At 43.0% G+C, this 25,480-nt stretch overlaps 2 protein-coding genes across 6 annotated transcripts in view; both read left to right on the plus strand.

Annotated features, from left to right (window-relative positions):
* Positions 1-9,461, plus strand: part of trim36 (tripartite motif containing 36) — a 28,290-nt gene extending 18,829 nt beyond the window's left edge. For all 3 annotated transcript variants that reach the window (XM_086111661.1, XM_086111658.1, XM_086111659.1), the window contains 5 exons: positions 1,877-1,994; positions 2,075-2,268; positions 4,246-4,429; positions 4,684-4,797; positions 5,968-9,461. In XM_086111661.1, the coding sequence (XP_085967787.1) occupies positions 1,877-1,994; positions 2,075-2,268; positions 4,246-4,429; positions 4,684-4,797; positions 5,968-6,331 (974 nt within the window). In that variant the 3' untranslated portion in view covers positions 6,332-9,461. The remainder of the gene's footprint in view (positions 1-1,876; positions 1,995-2,074; positions 2,269-4,245; positions 4,430-4,683; positions 4,798-5,967) is intronic.
* A 1,007-nt stretch (positions 9,462-10,468) lies between these two features.
* The window catches only part of ccser1 (coiled-coil serine-rich protein 1), a 112,347-nt gene continuing 97,335 nt past the window's right edge, over positions 10,469-25,480 (plus strand). For 2 of the 3 annotated variants that reach the window (XM_086110854.1, XM_086110856.1), the window contains exons 1-4: positions 16,108-16,163; positions 17,865-18,831; positions 20,581-20,968; positions 22,939-23,123. In XM_086110854.1, the coding sequence (XP_085966980.1) occupies positions 16,156-16,163; positions 17,865-18,831; positions 20,581-20,968; positions 22,939-23,123 (1,548 nt within the window). In that variant the 5' untranslated portion in view covers positions 16,108-16,155. Of the gene's footprint in view, positions 10,654-16,107; positions 16,164-17,864; positions 18,832-20,580; positions 20,969-22,938; positions 23,124-25,480 lie in introns of those variants that run through there. The other variant, XM_086110855.1, reaches the window with a different exon arrangement.

The raw sequence follows: 25,480 nt of genomic DNA on the forward strand, positions 1-25,480 counted from the left end.
TTATAATATAAATTCAACCTGTATTAAAATTAACTTCTTAAATGCAAACATTTCCAATGTGAATCATTATAAAAAAAGACATTCCTATATTTTATTAAATTGGCATATTAATAAATTCAAATCAATTGTAAAACTAAATTTAAATTATTTTATAAAAATGACATTGTATTTTTTTATAAAAAGTACATTTGATATGTTCTATATTCATTTCAATATTATTATTATTTTTTCAAACTTTATACAAAGTGACCTGGCGCCTGCGGTCACTTTTAACTCAAATGTGTTCCCTGGGCACAGAAGCTTTCCTCATCCCTGCTTTGAACCCGACACACTGATTCCTTTAGGGTGAAAAGTTTTCTATACACACGAGGCCTTTGCAATTTATATGATTTATCTCTGGTGAAAGTGAGGTTTGAAGCAAACTAAAAATGACGATTCTGGAGTCTGGTTGTCACTCTGCTCGCGGTCAGTGGCAATTGTCAGCTGTTGACTTGCGTCCACTCAAAAGGAGACTGGGGCTGGGCCAAAGAGGCCTCAGCTGTGTTTGCTATGTCAGCAATGTCAAAACAGTCTGCATTATTCCTTCAGTGTCAACACCGATTTCTGCAAGCATGGCTGACACTTGAGTGTTTCACTTTGTATTACTACTAAACGCATTGTAATCAACTCTGTCAAGACTTTTGCTCTCATTAGCATGTCAGGCAAATGTGAACAGTGAGCTGTTATGCAATTCGTATGGAAATATCCTTATGTTGGACAGAATGTTTCAACATAATGCTTAAGGTTGGCCCGGAACAAACATCAACCTACTTGACTACTGATTTTGTTCACATTTCTTGCAGTTTCTTAACAAGGAAGTTTTTGGGTTTGTTTGTTTACACCTCGGTATGTAAATTATTAGTGAGGAGAAGATTTAATAGCTACCGAGAGAACTGCTGGATGGATATTAGTTACAAACACCAGTTAACTAGGTATAAAGTGAGATGTTTAATGTGTCTCTTACATGGACACTAATTTACGGAAACCCTGGCTCAATAGTGAAAGATAAGTTGATTTCCTATGTGCAGCAACAACAAATGATGATGGAAAAGAGAAAAATCTGTACCCCCTGCAGTAAAACTTGGCCATGCCGCACTCCGTCTGCTAGCAGCCTCTGTTCATCACTACAGTCTTTAAATGTCTGATGGTCCACTGCACCATTTTTTTTCTCGCAAACTGGCGATGAACATGGGGGAAAATTTGATGGCATTGTTTGTGCTTGGATTTCTGCCATTAAAGTAGTAGTAGTACTAGTAGTTTTTTGTGGGGCTGTGTCATACAAGATGGTCCACTTTTGCACATACAATTACCTAATTTCACACAATAGCGCAAAGTACACTGCTGAGCGAGATTAAAGGCTTTAATAGCGCAGTATTAGTGAATCAATGAGATCCAGTACTCATGACATTTGTCAATCACTTTGAGAGTTTTGCATTCAAGTATTGTTGCACCATAAATGCCATATGTAAAGTGCAAGCTCTCGGGTCAAAGGTGACATATTCAGACTTTTGGAGAAACCGGAAACTATTAGTCCCATTTGCCAACATTAAGCAGGAGGGGTTGGGGGAATTGGGTCACGCTTCCGCTAGGTGTACATTCTTATTTTAACAGTCCCTGTCTGTGTTGATCCTTTGGTGCTTGTTGGAATAAGGTCTGCTGAGTTAGGTTTACAAGTTCTAACTCCAAAAATTAGACGCAAAGTAGGAAATGTCCACTTGCACTTGGGAGTGTAAATGCACCCTCAAAAAGATTTGTTTCTTCAGTATTTCTCCCCCCGTGACTTTATTTAAAGCTCCCCTCCCTCTAATCTAGTGATTTGTCTCTACCCCCTATTCAGTTCCGGACGCACCAATGATTGACCTGTCCAAGAGCAGAGTCTATAATGAGGCCACCATCTTCTGGAGGCTGTCCGACGACCACCAACCCACAGACCAGCACCTGCTGGAGTACCGCAGGTGGGCCCGCATGCTTACTGAACGCATTGACCTCATCGGCATTAAAGCACATCGTAGAGCTAAACATTCGCTGTTCTCAGATTGGGTGGGCCGAGGCGGTCCCAGACCCAAGAGGATGGCGTCTGGCAAGCGATGGAGTGCATCCACGCTCCCTGCACCACCGTTTCCGGCCTGGATGCCGACAGCTTGTACGCCTTCAGGGTGCGCACCTGCAGGAACTCCGTGTTCAGCCTTTACAGCCCTGAGGTCACATTCCATACACCTCCTGCACCCGGTAACAAACATCATATGCATTAATGCTCTTCTTATTATGGTGGTGGCAAAAGTATACACACTGTACTTAAGTATGGACACTTGGGGGGGAAAAATACTCAAAGTACTGATCCAAATTATTTTTACTTTGTGACTTCTCACCACTGATTACAGGGGCCTGTCATACAGATGATGGCCGCGTTGTTTTGACGTTGTTCTGGCGACTGTTGCAGGTTATTAATTCATACCCCAAATATAATTATGCACAGGATTAAAATGACTATTATGACTTGCCTGCCTCTTATGGCCAAAGCAATGACTGAAATAACGGATAATCCCCCTTTTTGTGCTCAGAGACAGATGAAAAGATGACAGATGCTTTGCTGTTTAGGTTTTCAATTCTGAGGGACACAATAGAGGCAATGAAGCACAATGATGTTTTGCAGATCACCATGGTGATTTTTTTTTTTTTTTTTTGTCTTTCACATGACTCAAACCAGAGTGTGTGTGGGTGAAGTGTGTAGGAGGGGCCATTTAAAGAAACACGCGGTCGGTAGCTAGCGTCAGATGCTAATGGGGCGGTCGACGTCTTCAATCGGTGCTTCTTCTTTTCAAACAGAGGAACTCAAATGCAAGTCCCAGACAATCTTGATTAGAGTCCTCGATTCACAAAAGTTGTTCAATATCAACTCTGGCTGATAGTCCTTTCAAGTCAACGCCAATTGGTACGTTCGGTCACTTCGCTGGGACTTTGATTTGGACACGTTGTTGTGATTGGCGCATCCGCATTCCTGAGCTCTGTGCATTGTGGAAGAATTCACTGAGCATCAGTAATGAGGAGGAATTTCAAGCCAGGGCGAAGCCCGGGGAACACACGCAAAGGCCATGTGGCTATCATTCGTCTCTTTCGCACAAAGGTGAGACAGAATTGATCCAACTGGGCCTTTTACATACAACCTGAAAAAGGTGGGGCTTCTGATGTTACCTTTCAAGGCCAAAACTTGCTGGATGGACTTGACATACCTTTTCCACTCAACAACGTGGAAAAGCTAGGATTTTTCAGGAAATGTAAAAATAGCTTGTGAGGTGGACACACTTCCTGGACGACTTCTTCGGCCCGTTATGTGTCCCATGCTGCCTGGCAAATGTTGACTTTTAGAGACTATGTAGGGGGGGAAAAAAACCTACCTCAGAAGGTGGAAAATTGCCAGATTTTTCTTTCTATCATGCGCTGTTACCACAAGATGGAGCCAAAACCCTGGCGAATAGTAAAGTAGTAATGGTGTCAAGGAGATATGTTGCAGTGATTCATCCTGACTTTTGAGACGAATTGTTGTCTGTCTGGAGGAGCTAAGCTTAGTCTGTGTTGTTAGTGGAAATTAGAGAGAGTCTTCACCACGTGCGCCCCCCTTCTCTCATTCGCGGCGGGATGCAGGCCCTACTCCCTTTACACTGTTGTCAAGCAGATGTGAACTTGATATCATGTCATTATAAATTTAGCTCCGCTCTTATGTGGAGGCAGACGTTTGAATTATTCTGCCCCATTTGTGATGAGGACTTCCCAGCCACATAAATGAGCTCGTCCTCCCTGGAGTAGGCCACACATTGCCCTTTCACGCAATGGTTGAGTGAACAGGGTGCATTTATGCTGTGATGTCATCATATTGGCCTACTAACTATTTATAGAAGGTAATTAATTCCATCCAAATGAGGAGTAAGTATACTGTAGAGGTAAACAGTGATGACATTTCTTGATGGAATACGGTAGTAAGGCAGCTGAGTGGTTCTTTTGTGTTACAGCACCCTCATGTGTCCACTTTTAACACTTACAGAGTGTGGATGTCCTGCATTGGAGATGATTAAAAAAGTCTGTTATTTGGGTTTTAACGGGGTGCGGATGGGTATTTTGTTGAACAACCAACACCTGAATGATGATAAAATCCCTCCTGACTCAATCCATATGTGGCCTTCCTGTCCTGTGGGCTCTCTCCGCTCACAGCATTCGACTTCCTGTTCAACGACAAGTGCGGCTTCAGCACGGAGCGCCTGGTGCTCAGCAAGCGGCGGGACACAGTGGAAAGCATTGCCGGCATGGCCTTCCTGCTCGCCACGGATCGTGTGCAGACGGGCAGTTACGTCAGCCTGGACTACATCATCGGCGACACGGGCATCTCTCAGGGAAGGTACGCCGCAACACAGATAGTAGTAATTGTGTAGTACGGTAGATGTGAGGACATCTGCCCTATTTGCTCAAATATATATTTAATCGAATGAACGTATTGCACCGGAAAATTAAAAGGTGTCATTTTGAGATCCGGCTACGAGTTGGGGCAGAGTCCACTGTTTCGGGAGATGTCATGCATGCAATGTGTGACCCTAAAAGGCTTGGCAAGCCATGAAACGTTTACTATTCTTCCAAATGTTTCACGTTTTGCAGACACTACTGGGCCTTCAAGGTCGAGCCGCACTCGTATATGGTCAAGGTGGGCGTGGCCTCGGACACAAAGCTGCTGGAGTGGTTTCACAACCCGAGAGACACAAGCAGCCCGAGGTACGTTCCAACCATGCTGCATATTACAACGTTTGCAACGCAACACAATTTTACCAGTGAAGCTCCGAGCTAAGCCTGTGATGTAAGAAGCAGTATTAAATTGTAAAGAGCTTATATTCTCAGACAGACGCCCTTTCTTGCTGCTCGTATAATCGCTCGGGGATTCTATAATAATTGTAACCCGCTGCTGTAACTTTTTCTTTTTACTGGGAACAAGCTCGCTCCAACTTTTCAAACTATTTCCAAAGAACAATATTTTCAAGATTAAGGTAAGAAACTGAGATACAGTGCCCTTCCAAAAGTTTTGGCAGGGCAAAGTCAATTCCTTTGTTTTTGTGGAACACTGAAGATATTTGGGTTTCAGATCAAACTATGAAAATGAGACAAAAGTTCAGAAGTGCAGGTTTTATTTTCATGAGCAAACAACTCAAGACGGAAGACCTTGGGTTGGAAGTCCCCCACTTTTCAAGTGAGCAAAAGTATTGGAACAGATATTACTAAAATACAACAAGGAACAACATTCATAATCCTTGGAGTGACTGCATCAAGCCTGCGCCCCAATGACCTCACCAGACTGTTGCATTCTTCATTTTAAATATTTTTTCCAGGCCTTTACTGAAGCCTCTTTCAGTTCTTGAACAAAATGCATGCTCTATTGGGTTACGGTCAAAGACCTTTTCTTTCAGATGAAGTCCTTTGTTGTCATTATCCTGTTTTATGATGAAGCTTCTCCTGATTAGTTTAGAGGCATTTTTCTGTAAATTGCATGACAAAAAGGTTTTGTGGAATTCAGAATTCTTTCTGCTGCTAATGAGTCACATCATCATCAAAGACGAGTAAGCCTGTTCCAGAAGAAGCCATGACATTGCATCCACCATGCTTTGCAGATGAGCTTATTCATCTTTTGATTTGAAACCCAAATGTCTTCAGTATACAGCAAACACGAAGGAATTGACCTTGCTGTTCCGATACTTTTGGACTTGACAGTATTTACTTCCTTAATGTTTTAAAAGTAAAACAGAATGAATGTCATCCATGAATTGGAATTGTAACTATTGCCAACAAATAACTGACTCTATTGTTAATTGAAAAAAATAAAACGATTCGTGAACCTTGTTAACCAAAACAGCAGCACCATTACAAAGTGCCAAACCACACTTTCTCCCACAGGTTCGACCACGACAGCGGCCACGACAGCGGCAGCGAAGATGCGTGCTACGACCTCTCGCAACCCTTCACCCTCCTCACTGTGGGCATGGGCAAGCTCTTCATCCCCAAGACGTCGCCCTCGTCTTCAAGCGCCGCAACAGCCTCGGGTGACCCGGCCAACCGGGCGCTGCCCATGCCGCAGCGTCTGGGCGTGTGCCTCGATCACGACGCCGGCCGCGTGTATTTCTACGACGCCGACAATATGCGCTGTCTCTACGAGAGGCAAGTGGACTGCTCGGGGATCATGTACCCGGCGTTCGGCCTCATGGGCGGCGGCAAGGTCCAGCTGGAGGAGTTTGTCACTGCCAAGAGGCTCACCTTTTGAGGGTGACTGGCCCCGCTCGGCGCTCTATTTGCACCTTTTTAGCGTAGCGAGTTTACTTTTAGCATGACGTGAGGGTTTCTTTGATGGCCTTCAGGCTCATTGGGGAGGATTCAAGGTCTTTGGTCCAAATTGTAAAACTTGAGCTGGGATGTTATGCTCAACATCAATATGACATTTTTTTCGATCAAGTACGGCAAGCTGGCTTCAATCAGGGTCTTTGGTCCTAATTGTGAAACCTGGACTGATCAACACAAATATGACATACTTGGAGCAGGTTTGATTCGTCAAGAGTCCTTCTGGCCCCGTTGAGGTGGAGTAGTACCTGTGCTCGTATGGTGTAATGATGACACTTTAGAAATGAGTTACGGTGAACAGGCTTCGTAAACTAGAGTCCTTCAGGGCTGTTGAGTTGGTTTCTGTCAGGTCTTCGGTCCGAACGGTGAAACACTATTTACAACTAGGTTATGGTCAACACAAATATGACACTTGAGCATGAATTACTTATTTACCTGGGTACTCCAAACCTGTTGAGGCAGATTTGACTGGGTTCTTTGGTATAAATTGTGAAACCTGCGCTAGTATGATTGCTAGCATGCATTATATATTTTGAGCAGGTCCCCCACCACGCTTAAGACAAGGTCCATTTGATTATATTGGATCCAATAAGGTCTTTGATCTGAATTGTGAAAGCTGAGCTGCTGTTCTGGACAATACAAATTCTTACACTTACACAGCCGTCCCTCAGGCGTGTTGAGGCATCTTAGATTGATCCAAGCTGTAAAACCGGAGCTCTACTATGTTACTATCAACACAAAGGTGACAGTTAAGAATCACTGAGTGCGCTTTATTAACTAGAGCTTTATTACCTCAAGCTTTCTCCCGGCCAGTTGAGGCAGATTTGAACAGGGTTTGGTCCAAACTAAAAAACGAGTTGCTATTTTACTAGCACAAATATGACACTTTGGTATGCCATTCGCTCAGCAGGGTTTATTTTTGTTTTGTTTTTAGTTTTCTTCAGTTCAACCATCAAACTGTGAAACCCGAGCTGGAATGTTATGATAACACACATGTGACAGCTTGGCGTGTGTGACCAACAGGTTTATTTTGACGAGAGTCCGATATTCGTTGACGTGGCTCTCGGTCGGTATAATTTCTGATCAACACTAAGACTGTTGTTGGTGGCGTCTGCGTATTAGGCAATGACAATAAATATCGTACCAAAGTTGGGTTTTTAATTAATGTTGAATTTAGCTGCTAATTTAGTCAGCAGCCATTTTAAATCTTTTGTGTTTAACATGAACATGCTTAACTCGTCTTGTTCCAGAGTAGGGTTTCCCATATTTGGGCCCGTGAGTGAATTTTATCTGGGTCGCCGGTTGTCTGTTGTGTTCTTAATGGTTAATTTATGTACAGTATGTTTATTAGGGGGGAGCCCTGCTCCTGACGTGTAATTGTTGATCACGTGATTAGTGGTGATGTGTAGCAGTTGAATCTTTTTCTTTGTGGACCTGATGGGAGAAAGCCTTCGTAGCGAATCTTTTAGCGCTAGCGCCACGGTGCCTTTCGGTTCATTTTGGTTTGCTCAACAATCAATTGACGTAGTTGCACAATTGTTTTGGAACACTATCTGTATCACATTGCACTCGGGTTCATTTGATAACGTTTGTCAATTTGTTTTGACCACTGAAAACACGTTTTCTTTTTTTTTTTTTTCTTACAACACTGTTAATCACTAAAGTCATTTAGCATCTGGACATCACTCACTTATGTATCAGAATGTCAACACGACACACAAGCAGCCTGAAAATCTGGTGCTACCAAGCAGCCTTTTAAAACACACCGTTGACTTCCTTCAATGTTGTAACCACAGTTTATTCTCACTATGAAAACAATTGTTTACCTTGGGGAAATTAAGTGTTGGGGAGCAGCACGGACACTTTCATGGTTAGTTTTTATTTCAGGAGGGTGTTAGGGTACCACTGGTGCTTTGCCTAAAAATATGACCTACCTTCTTGCTGTCAAGACTGGATTTTTTTTATAATTTTAATTTAAACATTTGCAGATCCACCATTTTGTTTAAGTCACTTTCAGTGTTCGCCTTCGACATGCCTTCTCTTTTGACATCAGGTTATATACTGTGTTTATACATAAACTGTACACTGGAAACGTCCACTTACATATCACTCAAGAGTCGGGTTGTTTTCTGTGCAAGTGTGTTGTAATGTACGTTCTGACTGCTGTAAATTCACCCTCTTTATTTTAACAATACTGGCAACTTGCGGCCCCGTTTTTTTCTCCAACATGTATACAAGTATCTATTCTTGATTAATTACAAATAAATGTTATTAAGCTTATTACATTTGAACTCGTAGAAATGGTGCAAACATTTTTTGTTTTTTTTTATTCCACAAAGGGTTTAAACTTGATTCCTTGAATCCCCGCTAGGGTGGGAGTGGGTTGGGGGTGGGGGGCTTCTATGCATTTAAAGACTGACAGGGCAGCTCTCACTGGTGGAATGTAACCAACAGCTGAATGTCCTTGTTTTCCCCATTTTGTTTTTGAGTATAAAATCGTCAAGAATTTGAAACCAAAATTACAGGCAAGCTAATACAAAGCAAAGCTAGCATGCTGCATGGCTCAGTGGTAGAGTGGACGTTTTCCCCAAACTTGAGGTTGGTGTTTCCGATCCCTGGCCATTGCGACCATGTCAAAGTGTCCTTGAGCAAGATACTGAACCCCCAGTTGCTCCTGATGCTGCGTCATCAGTAGGTGAATGAGGTAACAGTGTAAAGTGCTTTGTGTATCCGAGGTAGAAAAGCGCTACACTGTATAAGTGACAAGCCTATTTAACATTGCATGTCAGTTACACATGTATGCTAACCTAGTGCAATCATATTTAAATCGAGAAATGGCTAGCTTTGCTTAGACTGACACTAAAGTGCACTCTTAGTAATTAAGGTTGCGATTTAAATATTAAATATGTCAAATACAATTACTTTTCTACACGTTTTCCTCAAGTTGCGGGAGGTGGTGGGTACATGTATGACGTAAATGTAAGTACAATTATTCTTGGCTGGACTCTTGTGTATGTGTGAGGACGTCATTAAACTGTTGTTGTTGTTTTTTTAAATGGTCTCTGTCCTTCTTCACATAAGAAAAACACACACACACACAAAAATCCGATATCGTTAGTTTCAAAAGTAAAACTACTTATCCACTCTAGCAGGAATAGGACTTTGTTTGCAGAGTGACATCTGTTGCTGGAGCTTTATAGGCATTAACTTTGACTTTGTATCAATGTAGATATCCACTTAATAAAATAAGTTTGTATGGCATACGTAACTTGACATTTAAGCTCCCAGAGCTTTGTGTGTGTAATGAATTCCCAGGAAGTTTCTGTTATGTTGGTGATGACACTTCTTTTTTCCCCATCAGTGGTACAGTTTTGGTGGCATCACAGAAATGAATAAAACCAAAGAAAAAGCAAAACCCATGACGCAACTGCAACACATTACAATGTCAGTAATTTACAGTTCAGATTTTTTCATGCATTAACACATTTTAACAATAATTGTATTGTTCATAAATGACAAAACAGAAAAAAACACTTTAAATAATGCTACAATAACATTTTATTTTTATATTGTATGAAAGCATCATACATTTAAATGCATTGTTTTTATTTATGTATGTATTGAAAAACACATTTTTAGAAGACACTTTGGTATTTTTTAATTCGGTCTTTTCTCTGTTGCTTATTCACCCATGTGGTTTATGTTTTTGTCTCAATACCGTATCAATAAAAAAATGTGTTCTACAATTTTTTTTTAAATCGAAGTATTGAAAAATGACGTTTGATGCTATGTGGCGGACCCCTAGAGTATTATTTGTATAGTGGAAAGAGTATGATGCGTGTAACATTAATTAAGATTGTAAAATTTTACTTGCAATTATAATTACTATTTCTGTGTATTCTACATTTCATTATAATGATAAAAATTAAATTTTTATGATGATGTCCTTCGGTGAGGCTTCTCACCTGTCAATCATATTCTACCTGCACGAGGCTAATGGTGAAGCTTAAGGGTAGAGGCGGGGCCTAACCATGACGTCACGTAACTGTCACTTCAACGCGGAAGGCGCAGGAGGAAAAGAAATGATCCGCTCCACGTCAGTGAAGTGGAACAACGACGTTATCGTGAGCTGATAGCTCCGCACCACCACCAGCACCCTACCGACGTCCCCTGGTTCACGTCGCCGCTTGGAGGCTCCACACAGCCCCTATGAGCCGAGCCGGAGCGGCGCTGGAAATCCGTTGAAAGGTACCCACAGCTAGCGGCCGGCTAGCTAGAATGACAGCCTTACCGGTCTGTGTTATTTCCCCTGAACACCTGTGACATGACATTTCAGCGATCATGACGTGTTATCACCCGTGTCCGTGACGTGTGTCTTCGTCGACGCGTAGCTGCACTCGGGAAGGTCGCTCCGAGCATGTCTTCTGTCATGATTGAAGCACTCAGCGTTGTGATTTGCTCTTGGTTTAATGAAGTAGCGGCCCGTGTCAAGGTGCAAAGGCAGCCTCCAGGGGCTTGTTGAGGCGGACAGGTGTGCAGGCAGGCGGGATGAGGGTGACGCTTGTGTCCGCTCACGGGGCCTCGTCATCGGTGTCATATTCAGTTTAGTCAACCCTCGTTTTTCGCGAGCGAGAGGCTAAACGTGTTGTGAATAGGAAAACAATCGTAAATAGTGCACGCCCACACCCCCTTTAAAATATTGAGAATTTCCTCCATAGACCTCGGCAGTCTTGCAATGTAACAGAGTACAAATACTTAGCTATCCTACTTAAGTAGAATTTTCAGGGATTTGTACCTAATTTACACAAAATAAATTTTGGCTGTTCCATTAAAAGATTTTGTGATACCTGTCAATATGTAACTATTGTAATCAATTTTATTGCTGGATGGAAAGCCACGCTGCTGCTTGTGTAGTCATTATGCAAGCCTGCTAATTAATACGAGTACCGACTGCTTTTGTGATATGGCACTGCAAATACAGTGCCTCAAATCAGGGAAGTATCAACAGTATGGATATTTAAAGCGACTTTAGATGACGTATTAGCTGTTTCGTCCCTTTCACAGCACACTCAGTGCTCCTTTTGTTGTCTTAGTGTGTGTTTTTGCGTGGAAACATCAAGCCATGTTGGGCAAAGCCTACGTGCAGTCGTCGGTGTCTTCTGAGTTTCGGATTATACTGCGGAAAGACGTTCATGGTCAGCAAACTGATGATGGTCAAAGCGAGTGTTCTCCCATCAAGCCCCAACCTCTCCAACACCCCAATCCACCCCAACACACACACACACCAAAATTGCAAAGCATGGAACGCCCTTCACTCAAGTAACCTATTAACGGCTAACGAATGGCTAACTCAGCAGGAACATCATTGTGAAAAAGAAAGATATTCATGCAACTGTCGCGAAATGTGATGACCTCGCTTCATAACGCTCTCACTGCTTTCAAAGATGCCACATATGTGTCCATCAGTATGGTAAAAGGCTTTAGAGTTTCAGTGCCGCACTTTACTTCATCGTGCCATGCCGGAATGCGACTCATGAATCCGCAGTAAGTGGAGCAAACCGTCTCTGCTCAGTTATCTCGACACTATTGACCATTTGAAGAGACATGTTGTTACAATTGTAGTTAAATATATATATATTTTTTGTGCATTTGCATATCCAGAAAAGCTCTATATAAGTTGTATTTATAATTACTATCATTCATATAGAAGGAACTGTCAGGAATGTCGGAACTTTCCCGCTTTTGCCACACACATGGTTTTCACACCGACCTTTTTTTTTGGGGCTTTAATAGTTGCATTTAATGCCCAATTGCCAGCCAAATATTCCCATACATGCACAAACTCTTCCGGGCTTCGTGCTCAAAAATAGTGTTTTTTCACACATACGTCAGGTACATACGCCACATTGAGATGTGAGTGTCATCCAAACATTTTTCTGTGACAATAAAATATGACTCATTCCGACTTGAATCTGAAAATTCCGATTGGGCTTTCGTTTTTAATGATCAATTCACGACTCAATTCGAGTCACCATCAATTCACGGCCTGCCCGAGTACTTAAAGTACCCTTGGATGCTGCAAGGCTCAAAGCAAACCTCTTTGGGGCACTTGTAATTTAAATTAGCTGATTTATGACTTCCCTCTGTTCCCACAGTTGACTAATCTGTTGCCGCAGTTTATGAATCTCTCCCCACAGTTTCGCACATTGATAAGAAATGAAGAAGAACATGCATGGAGAAGAAAAGGTAGCGTGACATCCTGTTGAATGGTTACTATTTAACTCGTTCACTCCCAAAGACGTTTTTGAACGTCTTTTCAGACTTGGTCTAGAATTGGCTGGTACTGAATGAGTTAATAGCTCTCAGTGCTAAACTATACTGTATCCTCTATATTCACTATGCCACCGCTGCACACCGCAGTGTACACAGACTTCCAAGTTTCTCAGGTTGCCTACGTGGGCACTCGGACTTGTGACTGATTCATTGGTTCACTGTGATGTGTTTGGTCATTTCATCGGTCAGGTGTGACGAGATTTTGAGTAAATCCATCGACGGCTTGAAGCTCGTCAGCGAAAATGACGAAATAAACCAAGTCACGTTAAAAGACGCTGCGTTCAAAGTGTGGGAAGAAAGCGGCGGCTTGCAGGTGCTGAAATATGGTAATTCCGGTAAAACCTGTTAAATACCACAAGATGACAGTATTTCCCTGCAAACATCTTGTTGTTCCCGCTCCGTTAGGTGTCTGCCAAGTGACTTCAAAGGATAAGCGGGTTTTACTCTGCTGTTGTTTTATGAAGTCAGTTATGTCAGATATAAGCACAAGGAAAGCGTCCTGTCTGCAAAGAGTTACAGTCACAAACCTGTTATGGAAGCTCCAGTCACACCCCATACACATGCACAGGCACACACACCGAAAATGACATTCATCAATGCTAAATAGGCGCCAATTTGGGAGTCACCGTGTGATTTATTGACCGCGTGTGTTTGTGTTTGCGTGTGTGTGAGCCGAAGTGAGGGGAAAAGATTTGAAGCTAATCTGTTAGCATATGGTGTCATTAGGAACATGGCAGGGTGCTCCCATAAGTTCTCCAGCTGTTGATTCAAAACAACACGGTAAACCAAACACACGAATCACAAAATATATGAATGGACTTTTATTAATATATATATATATTTTTTTGGCAACATTGCTTTAGGCAGCATGGTGGAATTGTGTTTAACATAAGGGGTGTTCACACGGCAAGATTTGGTCCGGTGCTACGCCGGGGCTGCCCCAGTAGAGCGTTCACACGTGCAAATTAGCTCCGGCGTAGCCCCGGAAAACAGCTTACACCGGACCAAATTTGATCCACCTCAGGGAGGTGGTTTAAAAATTTGCTCCAGAGCAAATGCTTGTTAGCGAAGCAGCACTGATGTAAATTTGCACGTGTGAACGCAACTGGGTTAAATTTGCTCCAGAGCAAATGCTTGTGAAGAGTTTACGTACGGCGAGAATGCGTTGCTTTCGCGCTCTGTCGGACTTCCGTCATGTGTTTGTTTAATAACGACACAAGACTTGGCTGGTAACATCTTTCCTTTTGTAGGAGACTGGACTGTCTCGGAGTTGTTTGTGTAGTTTGTTCCTTTGTTGTGTGTCCACAACCCCCCGCCCCCCATATAATTTATTTTGTGATTTCCTCTCTTGATTTTCTGTTTGGCGCATTACGTATTTGCTTTTCTGAGTGTCATTGAAGTCATCGTTGATTTACGTTTTCGGGGGCGGTCACTCTCGAGCAGAAGGCACGGAGACCGAGAAGGAGAAGGACGTGGCTGTCCAGTAGTCGCTTGAGTTGTGTATACGTTTTAAAAAGAACCAACACGACAGCTCATTTGTTTTCTGTCGTTTTGCTCCGCTGCAGAAACTGCCGTGTGAACGCAAGTGGGGCTGCACCGACGCTGTGCCGGTGCAGACACGCTCAGCGGCTTTGTACGTGTGAACGCTCCACACAATTTGCTGCGGTGCAAAATATATCGCAACAAAATACATCGGTGCAGCGCCGGAGCAAATGTGTGCCGTGTGAACACCCCTATAAATGCCTCACAGTCAGGAGATCTGGGTTGGAATCTCTTTTGGAAGTTATTCACCAGGTACTCCTCCCACCTTCCTAAAACATGTATGTTCGGTTCATATTTGGGACTGTTTGTGTGATTGGTTGTCTATGTGTGCCCTGTGTTTGATTAGCGGCCTGTCCAGGGTGTGTTGAGCTTCACACCCTGTTCTTGGGCGTTGGTGTTATGATTGTGGTTTGAACCAGTTTTCACAACCGAGGCACTTATTTCACATTCAACATTTAATGTCACTCCACCAAACAGATACAAAAACAAAAAAATATTGAAATGGAAATCAAATTTATTGTCATTGCAGTTCTCTGAAGTGCGACGAAATTCATTTTACACTTTCAACCTAAGAAACATGAAAAGACCATTTCTTAGATCAGAAAGGGAAAACAAGGGGTAATTCCCGAATTATACTCCAGTTGTGGAGGAGGGGGCACAGTGTGATATCTGAAAGAAACTTCTCAGCACATAGCAACATTCAAAAAAAAAAAAAAAAAACACAACGCGATCACTTTCACATGTTGCAGGGTCAAATAACGATCCCGTTTCAAATTACTGACTTATTCATGCATGATATGCTGCTTGCTCGATTCAAGACCGGACCAGAAATTCGCACAAATGAACAAAACTCTAAACCACTGGTGTCAAAATCAAGGCCCAGGGGCCGGATCTGGCCCGCCACATCATTTTATGTGGCCCGCGAAAGCAAATCAAGCATGTCAAGTTCCATGATGCTTGCTAAAGTCAGAACCACAATTTCATATCATCCTATGTAATCCACAATAACAGTTATTATTTTTGACTTCTGATTTTAAAACTAGGTATTCATCAATTTGTTGTGCGCTGTGTATGTAATATGTGGAGGGGATTAAACAATTATATGGTTTCCCAGAATTCATAATGGCCCTCTAAAGGAAACCGTAACTACAATGTGGCCCCCGACAAAAATGAGTTTGACACTCCTCCTCTAAATGAATAGAAGTGCATTGATGCCGTAATATTATTAACAGCATCAATCTGTCACATTTTAAATGTTTCACGTCGAGCGCCTTTCAACTAGTAGTTGTTCACCACTCCGAACCTGCGCTCTCAATCTGTCTATAATCTGTGTTTAATCAGATCGAGGATGTTTCTTGTCTCAAGGCGCTCGGTCAGAGTGCATTGTCCAGGTAAGCTGTTGGCACTGCACAATCACATTAATACCTTCATATTTTTTGGGACCACCATGTTTACCGCTCTGTGATTGACTGGCAACCAGTTCAGGGTGAACCTTGCCTTGTCCTCCAGAGTCAGTTGGGGTTGGCGCCAGCTCACCCGCGATCCAGAGTGAGTCAAAGCGCTTCAGAAGATAGATTGATAAATGAATGGCAACCGCTGAAATCGATCCAAACCTTTTGGACATCGATACCACTTGACATTTGAATGCCCCGTCAATGTTTGGCATGTGGGCCCCCTGAAAAGGGTTGCTGTGACTGTCAGAAATGACTCGTTTGTCGCTTGATCAAATTTGCTTTTGGAGGAGGTGACGCACTCACCTCAGCACCTCAGCGCAGGGAGTTAAAGTAAGCTTATTACAGCCAGATCTAAAACCAAAACACTTGAGTTGTTCCCTTGCTACTTTGGGTGTCTCCAGCTGATGACGTGCAGCAAATAATGAAAATGTGAGTAATTTGAACTTTTAACGGTGTGATTATAAAAGGTTGCTAAACCCGCCGTCGACCCTTTTTGTCTACACGAAGCTTCTTCTGCCGTGATCGCTCAATGTTAAACGTGGCATATAAGTAAGCTGCAAGTTAATGTTTGCTGCAATGTGTTTGTCTGTCCGTTAATGGGATTACTGCCATACCCACATGGCCTCGTCTCGGTGACCGTGTGGCATATCTGGGCCAAATCAAGTTTTGGAGAAGATCTTTTCAGCGGGAAAAATACAACTTTCTGATTGATTCGCAACATGTTAGGCTGGATTTACACTGTTGCTCTCGTTTCTTCTCTCCCTCTCTCTGTCAAATACCAGATTTTTTATCCACATTTAGCAGAGGCCCGATAAGGATATTAACATTTCCCATTCCTGGCATTTCCTCTACCCCATTTATGCTGCCAAGATTCACATTTGATAAACGCCACTTGAGAGCAAAACATCTGAATTGTGTCACTTGAGGCATGCAATGTACATCAAGATTTCAACGTCCTCATGACTAAAACTCTATGTTTGTAGCTTTGGTTTGCTTTGTGGATGTCTTTTGCATCACATTATGTCAAATTAGAAATATACAGCGGCTTCCGTTTTGTGGGATTTAACAGATGGCGGAAGACTTAACCCCAAAGGTTTGTGGCGGGCAATTTGCATCGGAGTCTGATCTAATGCTGCATTCTGAGCTTCATGTCTGCTATTCCAAGCTGTCTTGAATGTAGCACTAGTCATACGTGAGACCACAACAAATTCATCAAGGCAATGTTTGGGGAGGAAAACCCAAAATCATTTCTTGTCATATTAAGTATATTTGGAGTTATCTGAAAAAATAATCTGCCATCTATGGCCCCATATTGTGCCTCTAATCTATACAGTGAAACTCCTCTACAATGAAATCATGTTTGCAGCAAGAACATTTTCCCAACACTGGGTTTTTAACTGTAGCAAATTTGATCTCAGATGTAAAAACACACACACACACGCACAAATGTATGTGTACACGCACACATAAACGTATGTGTACTCTTTATTTTATTTCAATAGTGCACAAGTATGAGCATACACTTATTTGACACTTCATATAGTCAGTGTAGAAAGAAAAAAGGGAAAGAAATTGCGAAATTTACAATCAGCATTCACTTTCACTTCCATCAATTTCTTGGATAATGTCTTTTATTTTGCTTCCTCCGTCTTTCATTTGATCACTTTTACCCTCTCGTCCAGCGTCAGAGCTCTTCTTCTCTTAGCTGCTTGACATCCAAAGGTCTGTTTTGTAGCCATTTTAGCAATGCAACGCTCTTGCTGCGTCTGAAACTAACAAGAACAAATACTTCCCGTACTACTGCAGCAACTACTAAATGCAACAGGGTTTTTTTCGTTGTATGGGGGCGGGGGGCAGGAAAGTGGGAATGGTGGTAATGCATTAAGAATTTTTCACACTAGGGGGTATTTTCGCCCATTTAGGTTTCATTGTAGAGGAGTGTCACTGTATACAAGAAACTACTGTGCTGAGGAAAAAACAACCAATAAGAGAAAGACCGTCTTGACTTATGAGGGGGTCAATCATCTGTTGCCCACCCCTTCTTGAATTATACACCTTGTACTCAAAACCAAATGTTAAATGTGAAGCTTCTCTCTCTTCACGTTTGTTGTTTTTTTGCGTGGTCTGCAGACTACCCCACCACCCTCTCAGCCTATCGATGGGTGAATCCGGCTCGCGTCGCTCCACGCTGGTTTCCCGCCTGCCCATCTTCCGCCGGAGCAACAGCAAGCGGCAGGACTCCTTGCCGTCGTCCCCGTCATCGGGCGGCAACTGCGTGCACACTTCATCTCCCTCCAGCACAAATTCAAGCTCGGGGAGCACTGGCAAAAGGCGGAGCCTCTTCCGCGCCCCTTCCCTCAGCTTCTCGGCTAAGCGAAGCAGCCACCCTCGTGTCCAGCCCATCAACTTGAACCTCGCGTCGCCCCCTCCGCCAGCGCAGTCCACTGACGCCAACGGGAACAGCCAGCAGCCGATTCCGACGTCACAGTCGGCGGGTTTAAGCGATGCTCACCCAAAGTCGCGACATTCCTTTGGCTTCGGGAGCCACCGGCAGAAGAAAATCGCGCGCTCTCAGACGCAGGATTTCGACAAGGCGTCGGCGTCCTCTTCCGCGACGAATCGGAACGTATTCATCAACTGCCTCAGCGGCTCGGCGGTCAACGAGGGCGATGACTCGGGTTTTATCGAAGAATACGGCAACAGCAGCAAGCGCTCGTCGCGACACAAGAAGCACCTGCTGCCCAAGTCACTCTCGGCCCACCACCACTTCTCTCACCAAAGACCCCAAGGGGACAATCAGGAGTGTGTTGTTACTGCTCCCGGCACCCCGGGCGCCGGAGGGCTCACCCCGGGATCTTGTCCAAGCGACGCCGGCCTGGAGAGCTCCCTCCAGTCTCCCATGGTGTCAGAGGACCGTACCACGGCCATCACCCCTTCTGAGTTCATCCCCATCACAGAGGACTCCGTCTCAGAGGCCGAAGCTCTGCCAGCTATCAGTCCTGGACCCACGCTCGTGTCTGCACTGACCACCGACTCTTTCTCGGCTGAGGGTCCATCTGTCCCGGAGACATTCAGCGGGACCATCTCGTCCTCACAGGTACTGCTTTGAGATCAGTATGGCAGCTTTTGCTCAATTCTTTTGACAATCCATTCCATGACGTCAAGCATAATAAAAAAATGATCTTAACCCTCTGAAGTTAGGACGGCCCACCGAGGGGGCCCTCCGTCATTTGTCAAAACAAATCGCTGATGCACGTCGTCAGCTGAGTACATGTGTGAACATGTAATCCATCTTTTAAAAGTTGACTTTCTGGAGATTCGAATGGTGCCCAACATTTTACAATTGTCAAATTTGAACTGGAACTTGCAGAGACCTCAAGCTTTGATCCTGTAGTGTTTCAAGTCCTAATCAACATTCTAAATTCATTTTCAAGGTAGATTTTGTGAAACGAAATTAGACGAACATAATATTCACCTTTTTTTCTGTTTTCAAACATCCATAGTTCAGTGACAGTAGCACTTACACAGATTCTGACTGTTTGGGAGACATATTCAAAATGATAACATTTTGAATATTTCAAAAAGAGACCAAAACTATGCTGCTACTCCAAATGCTTCAAGAACAGCTACAAATTTACTTTGGGTGCACCTTTCTTCAGGCGTTTTTGGCAAAGTTGCCCTCAGCCTAAGTGGATTGAGAAATAAATGCAGTGTGTATCTGTTTCACCCATCCCTATAAAGTACAAATTCAAATGTCTTATTAATTTGACACACAAACCGAGACTTTGTCAGCTCTCAGACGTTGTGGGCACTGAATGCATTGAAAACACGCTCATCATGCTCAACTTTCAACTGTCACTTAGATACATTTGTTTGTCGAGCATATGCCGACTACATATCCCGATATGTTTAAGCTGCAAAAGTATATATGCTTAAAGCCTCTGGTGGTTTGTAGATATCCTACCGGCGATGTAAAGCCCTGCGACCAGAGGGGCGAGCTCTGGCGGGCAGGCTGCCTCGCCCAATCCGTCACCGCCTTGCTTGGTGGTGTGTCGGTGTGTGAGGCCACATACCACAGACACCTCAGAGAAAGTTAACCTTTTATTAAATACAGTGACACATGTTATTCGGCCTGTGGCTCACGCTACATGACAAACATTTGATTTCCTGATTCCTGCCTGTTATATACCAACAATGATTTACTTTTCAATATATTATGTTAGCCTAGCACAAAATACATAACTGGAAAATTGAAATCATGACACAGAGTTGTTCTTTGTACGGTGACATCCTGACAAGATGCTTTTTTTTGGTGGTGCATCCATACATGGCTCACCAACGGCATGTTCTAGGGGCGGCGATGGGTCGATTAATGATGATCAACTAACTGGCAATTGCGCCGAATGGGAAGGCCGCAGCCACGATTTGAACACCAAACTTCTGAACTGTGACTCAGACGTATTCACCTCTATTCCCACTATGCTGCCTTTCGAGGTTCCACTTTTCAATCAAAATTTCAGCCTATAAACACGCAAAAGGGAATGTTTGAAAAGGGTAGCTTGGACCCGAGGTGCCCTTGGAGTGCGAAAAACAAAAAAAAAGGGGGGAAGGAGGAATATTTACGGTGAAATGTGTGAAATCTGGTGCAAGCCCCCAGCATGAGAAGTATTTATTTTTTATTTTTTATTAAAAGAACATAAAAAGTCTGCCCTTCACATCTCACACCTATGTGCCATAATTCAAGAGTTTTATTTTATGTTCTTCTGAGAACAAGGAAGGAAAAACAACCTCAAGTGACAATATTAAACATGACCATGCAAGATAAAGTTCAATGTCATCTTCTCAGGTTTTCTTCTCTCCGGCTCCATCTGGCATTGAGAAACCATTACTCCCCGACTCCAACACAGCCAACAACACCGACTACGAGACGGCCGTCTCCCTCTCGGAACCGGAAACCGCCGTACTCTGCCCGTCCCCGCAGCAACTATCGCCGGATAAGAGGAAGGAGCATGAAAAAGCGCAAGACGGGGCCGGAACAGGGACGCCGGGATGGGAGGCGGTGAATGCAGAGACCACCAGCGAGAGTGAGGGCGGAGCGCCGAGAAGTGACGGCTGCCGCTCGTACCCGGAACAGACGGAGAGGAGGGCGAGGCACACTCTATCGGTTCACGAAAGAGGAAGCTTTTGTGGCTGTCGTGACCCCAGGTCCTGTCACCTAAGGAAGCCGCACACAGGTAGGAAGCAAAATAGCCTTTTCAACTGTGGAATATAACATTTTCTAGCGGTGTGTCCTGATGCAATATTTTTCACTTTCCATACCAATATGGCAGCGTACTATACTGTCCGATACTAATATCGATCCGAGACGATAACAGAAGAAATTGTTATTATTATTATTTTTTTCCCGGGTTTTTTTGTATGAAATGTCAGAAGATATTCGATCAAGTGAAACAATTCAAACAAAGAAAGTCAGCAACAGTAGGTATGGGAAAATATGACCCCTTTATTAAACTTTTGGGTTGCATAAATTTAACCTCAAACATGAGCGGCACTTGAATAAAATAATTGCAAAAATAAATTCAAAATAATCCGAATCAAGTCAATAAAACCACATTCAGCTCTTTGAATTGCAAAATAACAATTCACGTTTCCTTCAGTACTTTTAGAAGGTTATTTTTTTTTTTAACATTCACGCTACTGGATAGAAGAGCACGAGCGCAGTCTGGAATGGGCTGCTTGTATACGAGTGCGAATGTGGGCGATTCTGGATACAGACTGACGTAATCCGATACTGTGTTTTTGGCTGATATCGGACCGAGAACAATATCAATATCAGAACGCGACTGCCCCAACATTTTCCGACCTTTCTTAAACATAAATTGCATCAGTACAAAACACTTCTTCTTAGCTTCTTATACACTGCCTGAAAAAAACCAAATATTTTTCTCTTTTTCTGTATGAATGGAATGGAGGTAAACAACATTGATATGGCAAGGTCCGGCCTTCAAGGTAGCTTTAGAAGCCCCTTTTACGTTGCCTGTAAAAGCCAATATTTGTCATCTTGTTTAAAATGAAGCAACGTTCCGGACAATAGTTGACAGGGCAATTTTCAGCCTTCTGTGGTCGTATTAGGAATCCCCTTTTACACTGCCTGGAAAAGAGACCAATTTTACACTTTCTAAGGTCGCATCAAAAGACACTCTCTATTAAATGCAGTCATTTCCCATCTGTTTTTCTTTTTTAATAGAAAATAAGTGTTGCATATAAAAGCCAATGACATGGAATGGAGGGACAAAGTCGACGCAGCAAGTTTCGGCAGTCTGAGGGGGTAACAGAAGCCGATTTTATGCCGTTGTAAAACTCAGATCCTTAAAACTATGAGGTAGATGCGATAACCCCCAAGAACACAGCGGTGCCCTGAAGAAATCCACCCGGCAAAAAGTAATCAGAATAATTCTGTTGAATTTATTCAAGTGCAGTGGTTCTGAACTTGGGTTCGGTGAATCAATGTCTCAGGGGTTCGATCGAGCCTCTGCCATGGAGGTTAAGACACACCCGACTCAACATGTCAATTAGTTATGACACGCCTGTTTGGCCATCACTGGTGATTTTGTTAATTAATAAACTTACACTTTATACTTACACTAATTGTGTTTTCTTTTTTCAGTTTTTAATAAATGTGTTTTTTTATGTCTTGAATTGGTAAAAAAAAAAAATCATATTTTTATTTTTCACTAATGAGGGGTTTGGTGAATGTGCATATGAACTGGTTGGGTTCGGTACCTGGAGCACATTTAAGAACCACTGCTCTAGTGTAATGTAAAAACAGAGTCTCTGCCTCTTTGCCTTTTAAAATTCTAAAGGCTTCTTCAGTATGAGAGCACACATACAATTACGCCCACTCACTTTTTAACTCGTGAAAATAAAAAGTCCGCTTGCCACACACACACACACACACTTTGTAAACACTGTTGATTATGCAAATTTTTGCTGAGGGAGGCCCCTGTCTACCCCCTCTAAAGCATTTCTTTTCACATTCCTGTTTGTAGTTGTGGCTGTCTTTTGTTCACTATAACCATACAACCCTCTGCCACATTACTGGGACTCTCTTCCTTTTAGTTTCAATACAAAACAAAAAACAAAACAAAAAAACCCAGACTACATTTAAAGTAAATGTTTAATGCTGTCCTGTCCCTTCACTCAGCCTCGTTGTGCAGCAGTGTCAGCCCCTACCATGAGGTGATGCGCTTGGAGAGGCGCTTGCGTTCCTCCTCGGAAGGGGCCGGCGGTCCTCGTATCCACGGCAACCACCGGGACACCCCCGGCGTGGAAGGATGCGGCCTTCTGAAACACAGGAACAACTCGTCATCATCCAAACTGGGAAGTTTGGTAAGTGTGTGTGTTTGCTTATAAGACACAGTGGTACCTTGGCGGTAATAAGAAGAGAATTTCCCATTGTGATCAATTATATTTGGAATAATTTGTTCCGGAGGATAAACTGGTGCCGTTGTAAAACCTTCATTAACTGTTTTAGAGACTTTTGTTTATGCAGAAGTTTCAAAACAATAAAACACTCTTGAAACACCCTCTTAAATTTAATGACGATTGAGTGAACGATTAAATGACGCGGGCCCCCGTGAACATTAACCGTCTCAAGTATACAATGAAACCGACTCTGTCACTTAAACCAAAACACCGCACTATACCTTTTCATTACCACTGACAAGCGTATGGCAGCGAACCAGTTGATGGGTAGCGTGAAAAGGTCAGAGGCACCAATCGCAGATCGAAAATCACAGTCCTTTATTCACAAAAAGTTTGCATATGCCTAAAAAGTGGAAGTGGGAATAAAAACAGGAAGTAGAAACCTCATCAAAATAAAACCTAGCTCTAAACGGAACAAACGTCAGCTACGGCTGGACCAAAGGCAAGTACAGAGTTTGTTTTCATGACAGCAGGAGGCAGAGCTATATGACTGAACAGGAAACCAAGTGTCTTATTTATTGGAGCAGAGTATTGGGGGGAGAATTAGCGTATGAAGGCTGTTGTAGCATTTTTAAGTTAAAACTATGCTGTGTGTATGTGGCAATCTGTCCACATTACAGAAAACAAATACCCGCCGTCACCACCATTGTGTCGACAGCTTCATTGAGCGATCCAATCAGTAGCTAACGCTAATCTGTGCATCCAACAGAACCCAATGCAGCTTTGCTTACCATTTGAATTTTGACACCACAGCATAGGCGTCGCACCTGTTGTGGATGTGGGTTTTTTTTAGGTCTGCCACACACTGAGCAATGCAGCCGAACCAGACTGGATGGAAAATGCACATACGATTTCACACATGCAAGATATACTGTACATTTCCAAGTTTTTAGCTAAAAAGCCCCAAGCCGTACAAGTACAGCATATGCAATAAACATTTCTTATATTTTACAACAATACATAACGGCATTTATGATTTCATCCTGGCATGTGAATAAAATACAACAAAATAGCAAAGCTTGCAGTCTGTGTCATCTGGGTACACTCAACGGGGGCGAGGCTACCTCTGAAAATATCCACACTCTTTTTTTGTTTTGTTTTTCCTTCTCGCCCACATCCTCTCTATAGAAAACCCACTTCTTCCTTCACTCTCATGCTATCCTTATATTGTTAAATAGAAGTGATACAGTTCAATATACTGTATGTAGTCCATACAGGTTTGTGGTTTAACATCTTATCGCAAGCAGGGAACAAATAGCTCAATTATTGGCGTGATTATTTTCTTGCGGTGGTTCATTACAAGTCGGTTTTGGCCATGCCATTCTCTGTGAGGCGGGCTTTGGTGACAGTGCCTATGCATTGTCGTGGTTCAGACACTGTAGTCCAATGGCTTCTCCCTGGCCGTCGTTTGAAAGTGACTCTGGATCTTCACCCATCCTTGCTGATCATGTTATGGGTGGAGAAACTTTGTGTGGGTGCTCAGTGTCACATTCGATGGCTGGACATGTACTCCAGAGGCTCTAATATTTGCATACAAGCAATACAAAAAGTCTATTTTCTATATGATGTCCCTTTGAAGGTATACTTTTCCCCAAATTCTGTCCAAACTCGAAATGTATACAGTACATGCTTTAAGGCTTTGGAGGGTCATGGGTAAGTCTTTACTGATAAAGACTAGAGTGGCAACATTTGCATTTTCATTCACTATTAGCATCATCATTTCAGTCAACACAACATCTCTTCTTTCTTGAAACAGCTGTGTTGTTGTTTCATTATTGCCCATCTTCTGATAGTCATACCTAAAATATCGATTTGGAGTGATAGATGAGACATATTTATGAAGCTTACTATTATATAAAACTCTAAGGTACAGGTAACTGATGACATATTTCTGCTGGTTCCTGTTGTTATCTCGACATTCCTTTTTGGTGCTGGGGAGTGGGGGGGCGCAGCTTTGAGATATTTGTCGCACTTATCGCATTTGTTGATTCGCCCACCTTTTCGTCACCTTTGACAGCCGGATAATAATGTAGCGGGCCGACAGCGATTGCGCCCACTCGCACTTGACAAGATAACCACGCAAAACATTTCTCCTGAGGTTGTCTGCATTTATTGTCGTTACGAGCCCCGGCGACTTTGAGTGCATTTTTTGCATCGATTTACAGTTGGGGAAGAACTTTTGGCTCCAATCAGTTGTCGTGTCCCCTGCTTCATCACTCAGTTGTCGAGGAGCTATGATTTTAGCTACACCATTTAAAAGT

Source organism: Hippocampus guttulatus, chromosome 5 (genome assembly GCF_054856545.1).
Source record: "Hippocampus guttulatus isolate MCC_2025c chromosome 5, RoL_Hgut_1.0, whole genome shotgun sequence".
In the NCBI taxonomy this organism is placed as follows: Eukaryota; Metazoa; Chordata; class Actinopteri; order Syngnathiformes; family Syngnathidae; genus Hippocampus; species Hippocampus guttulatus.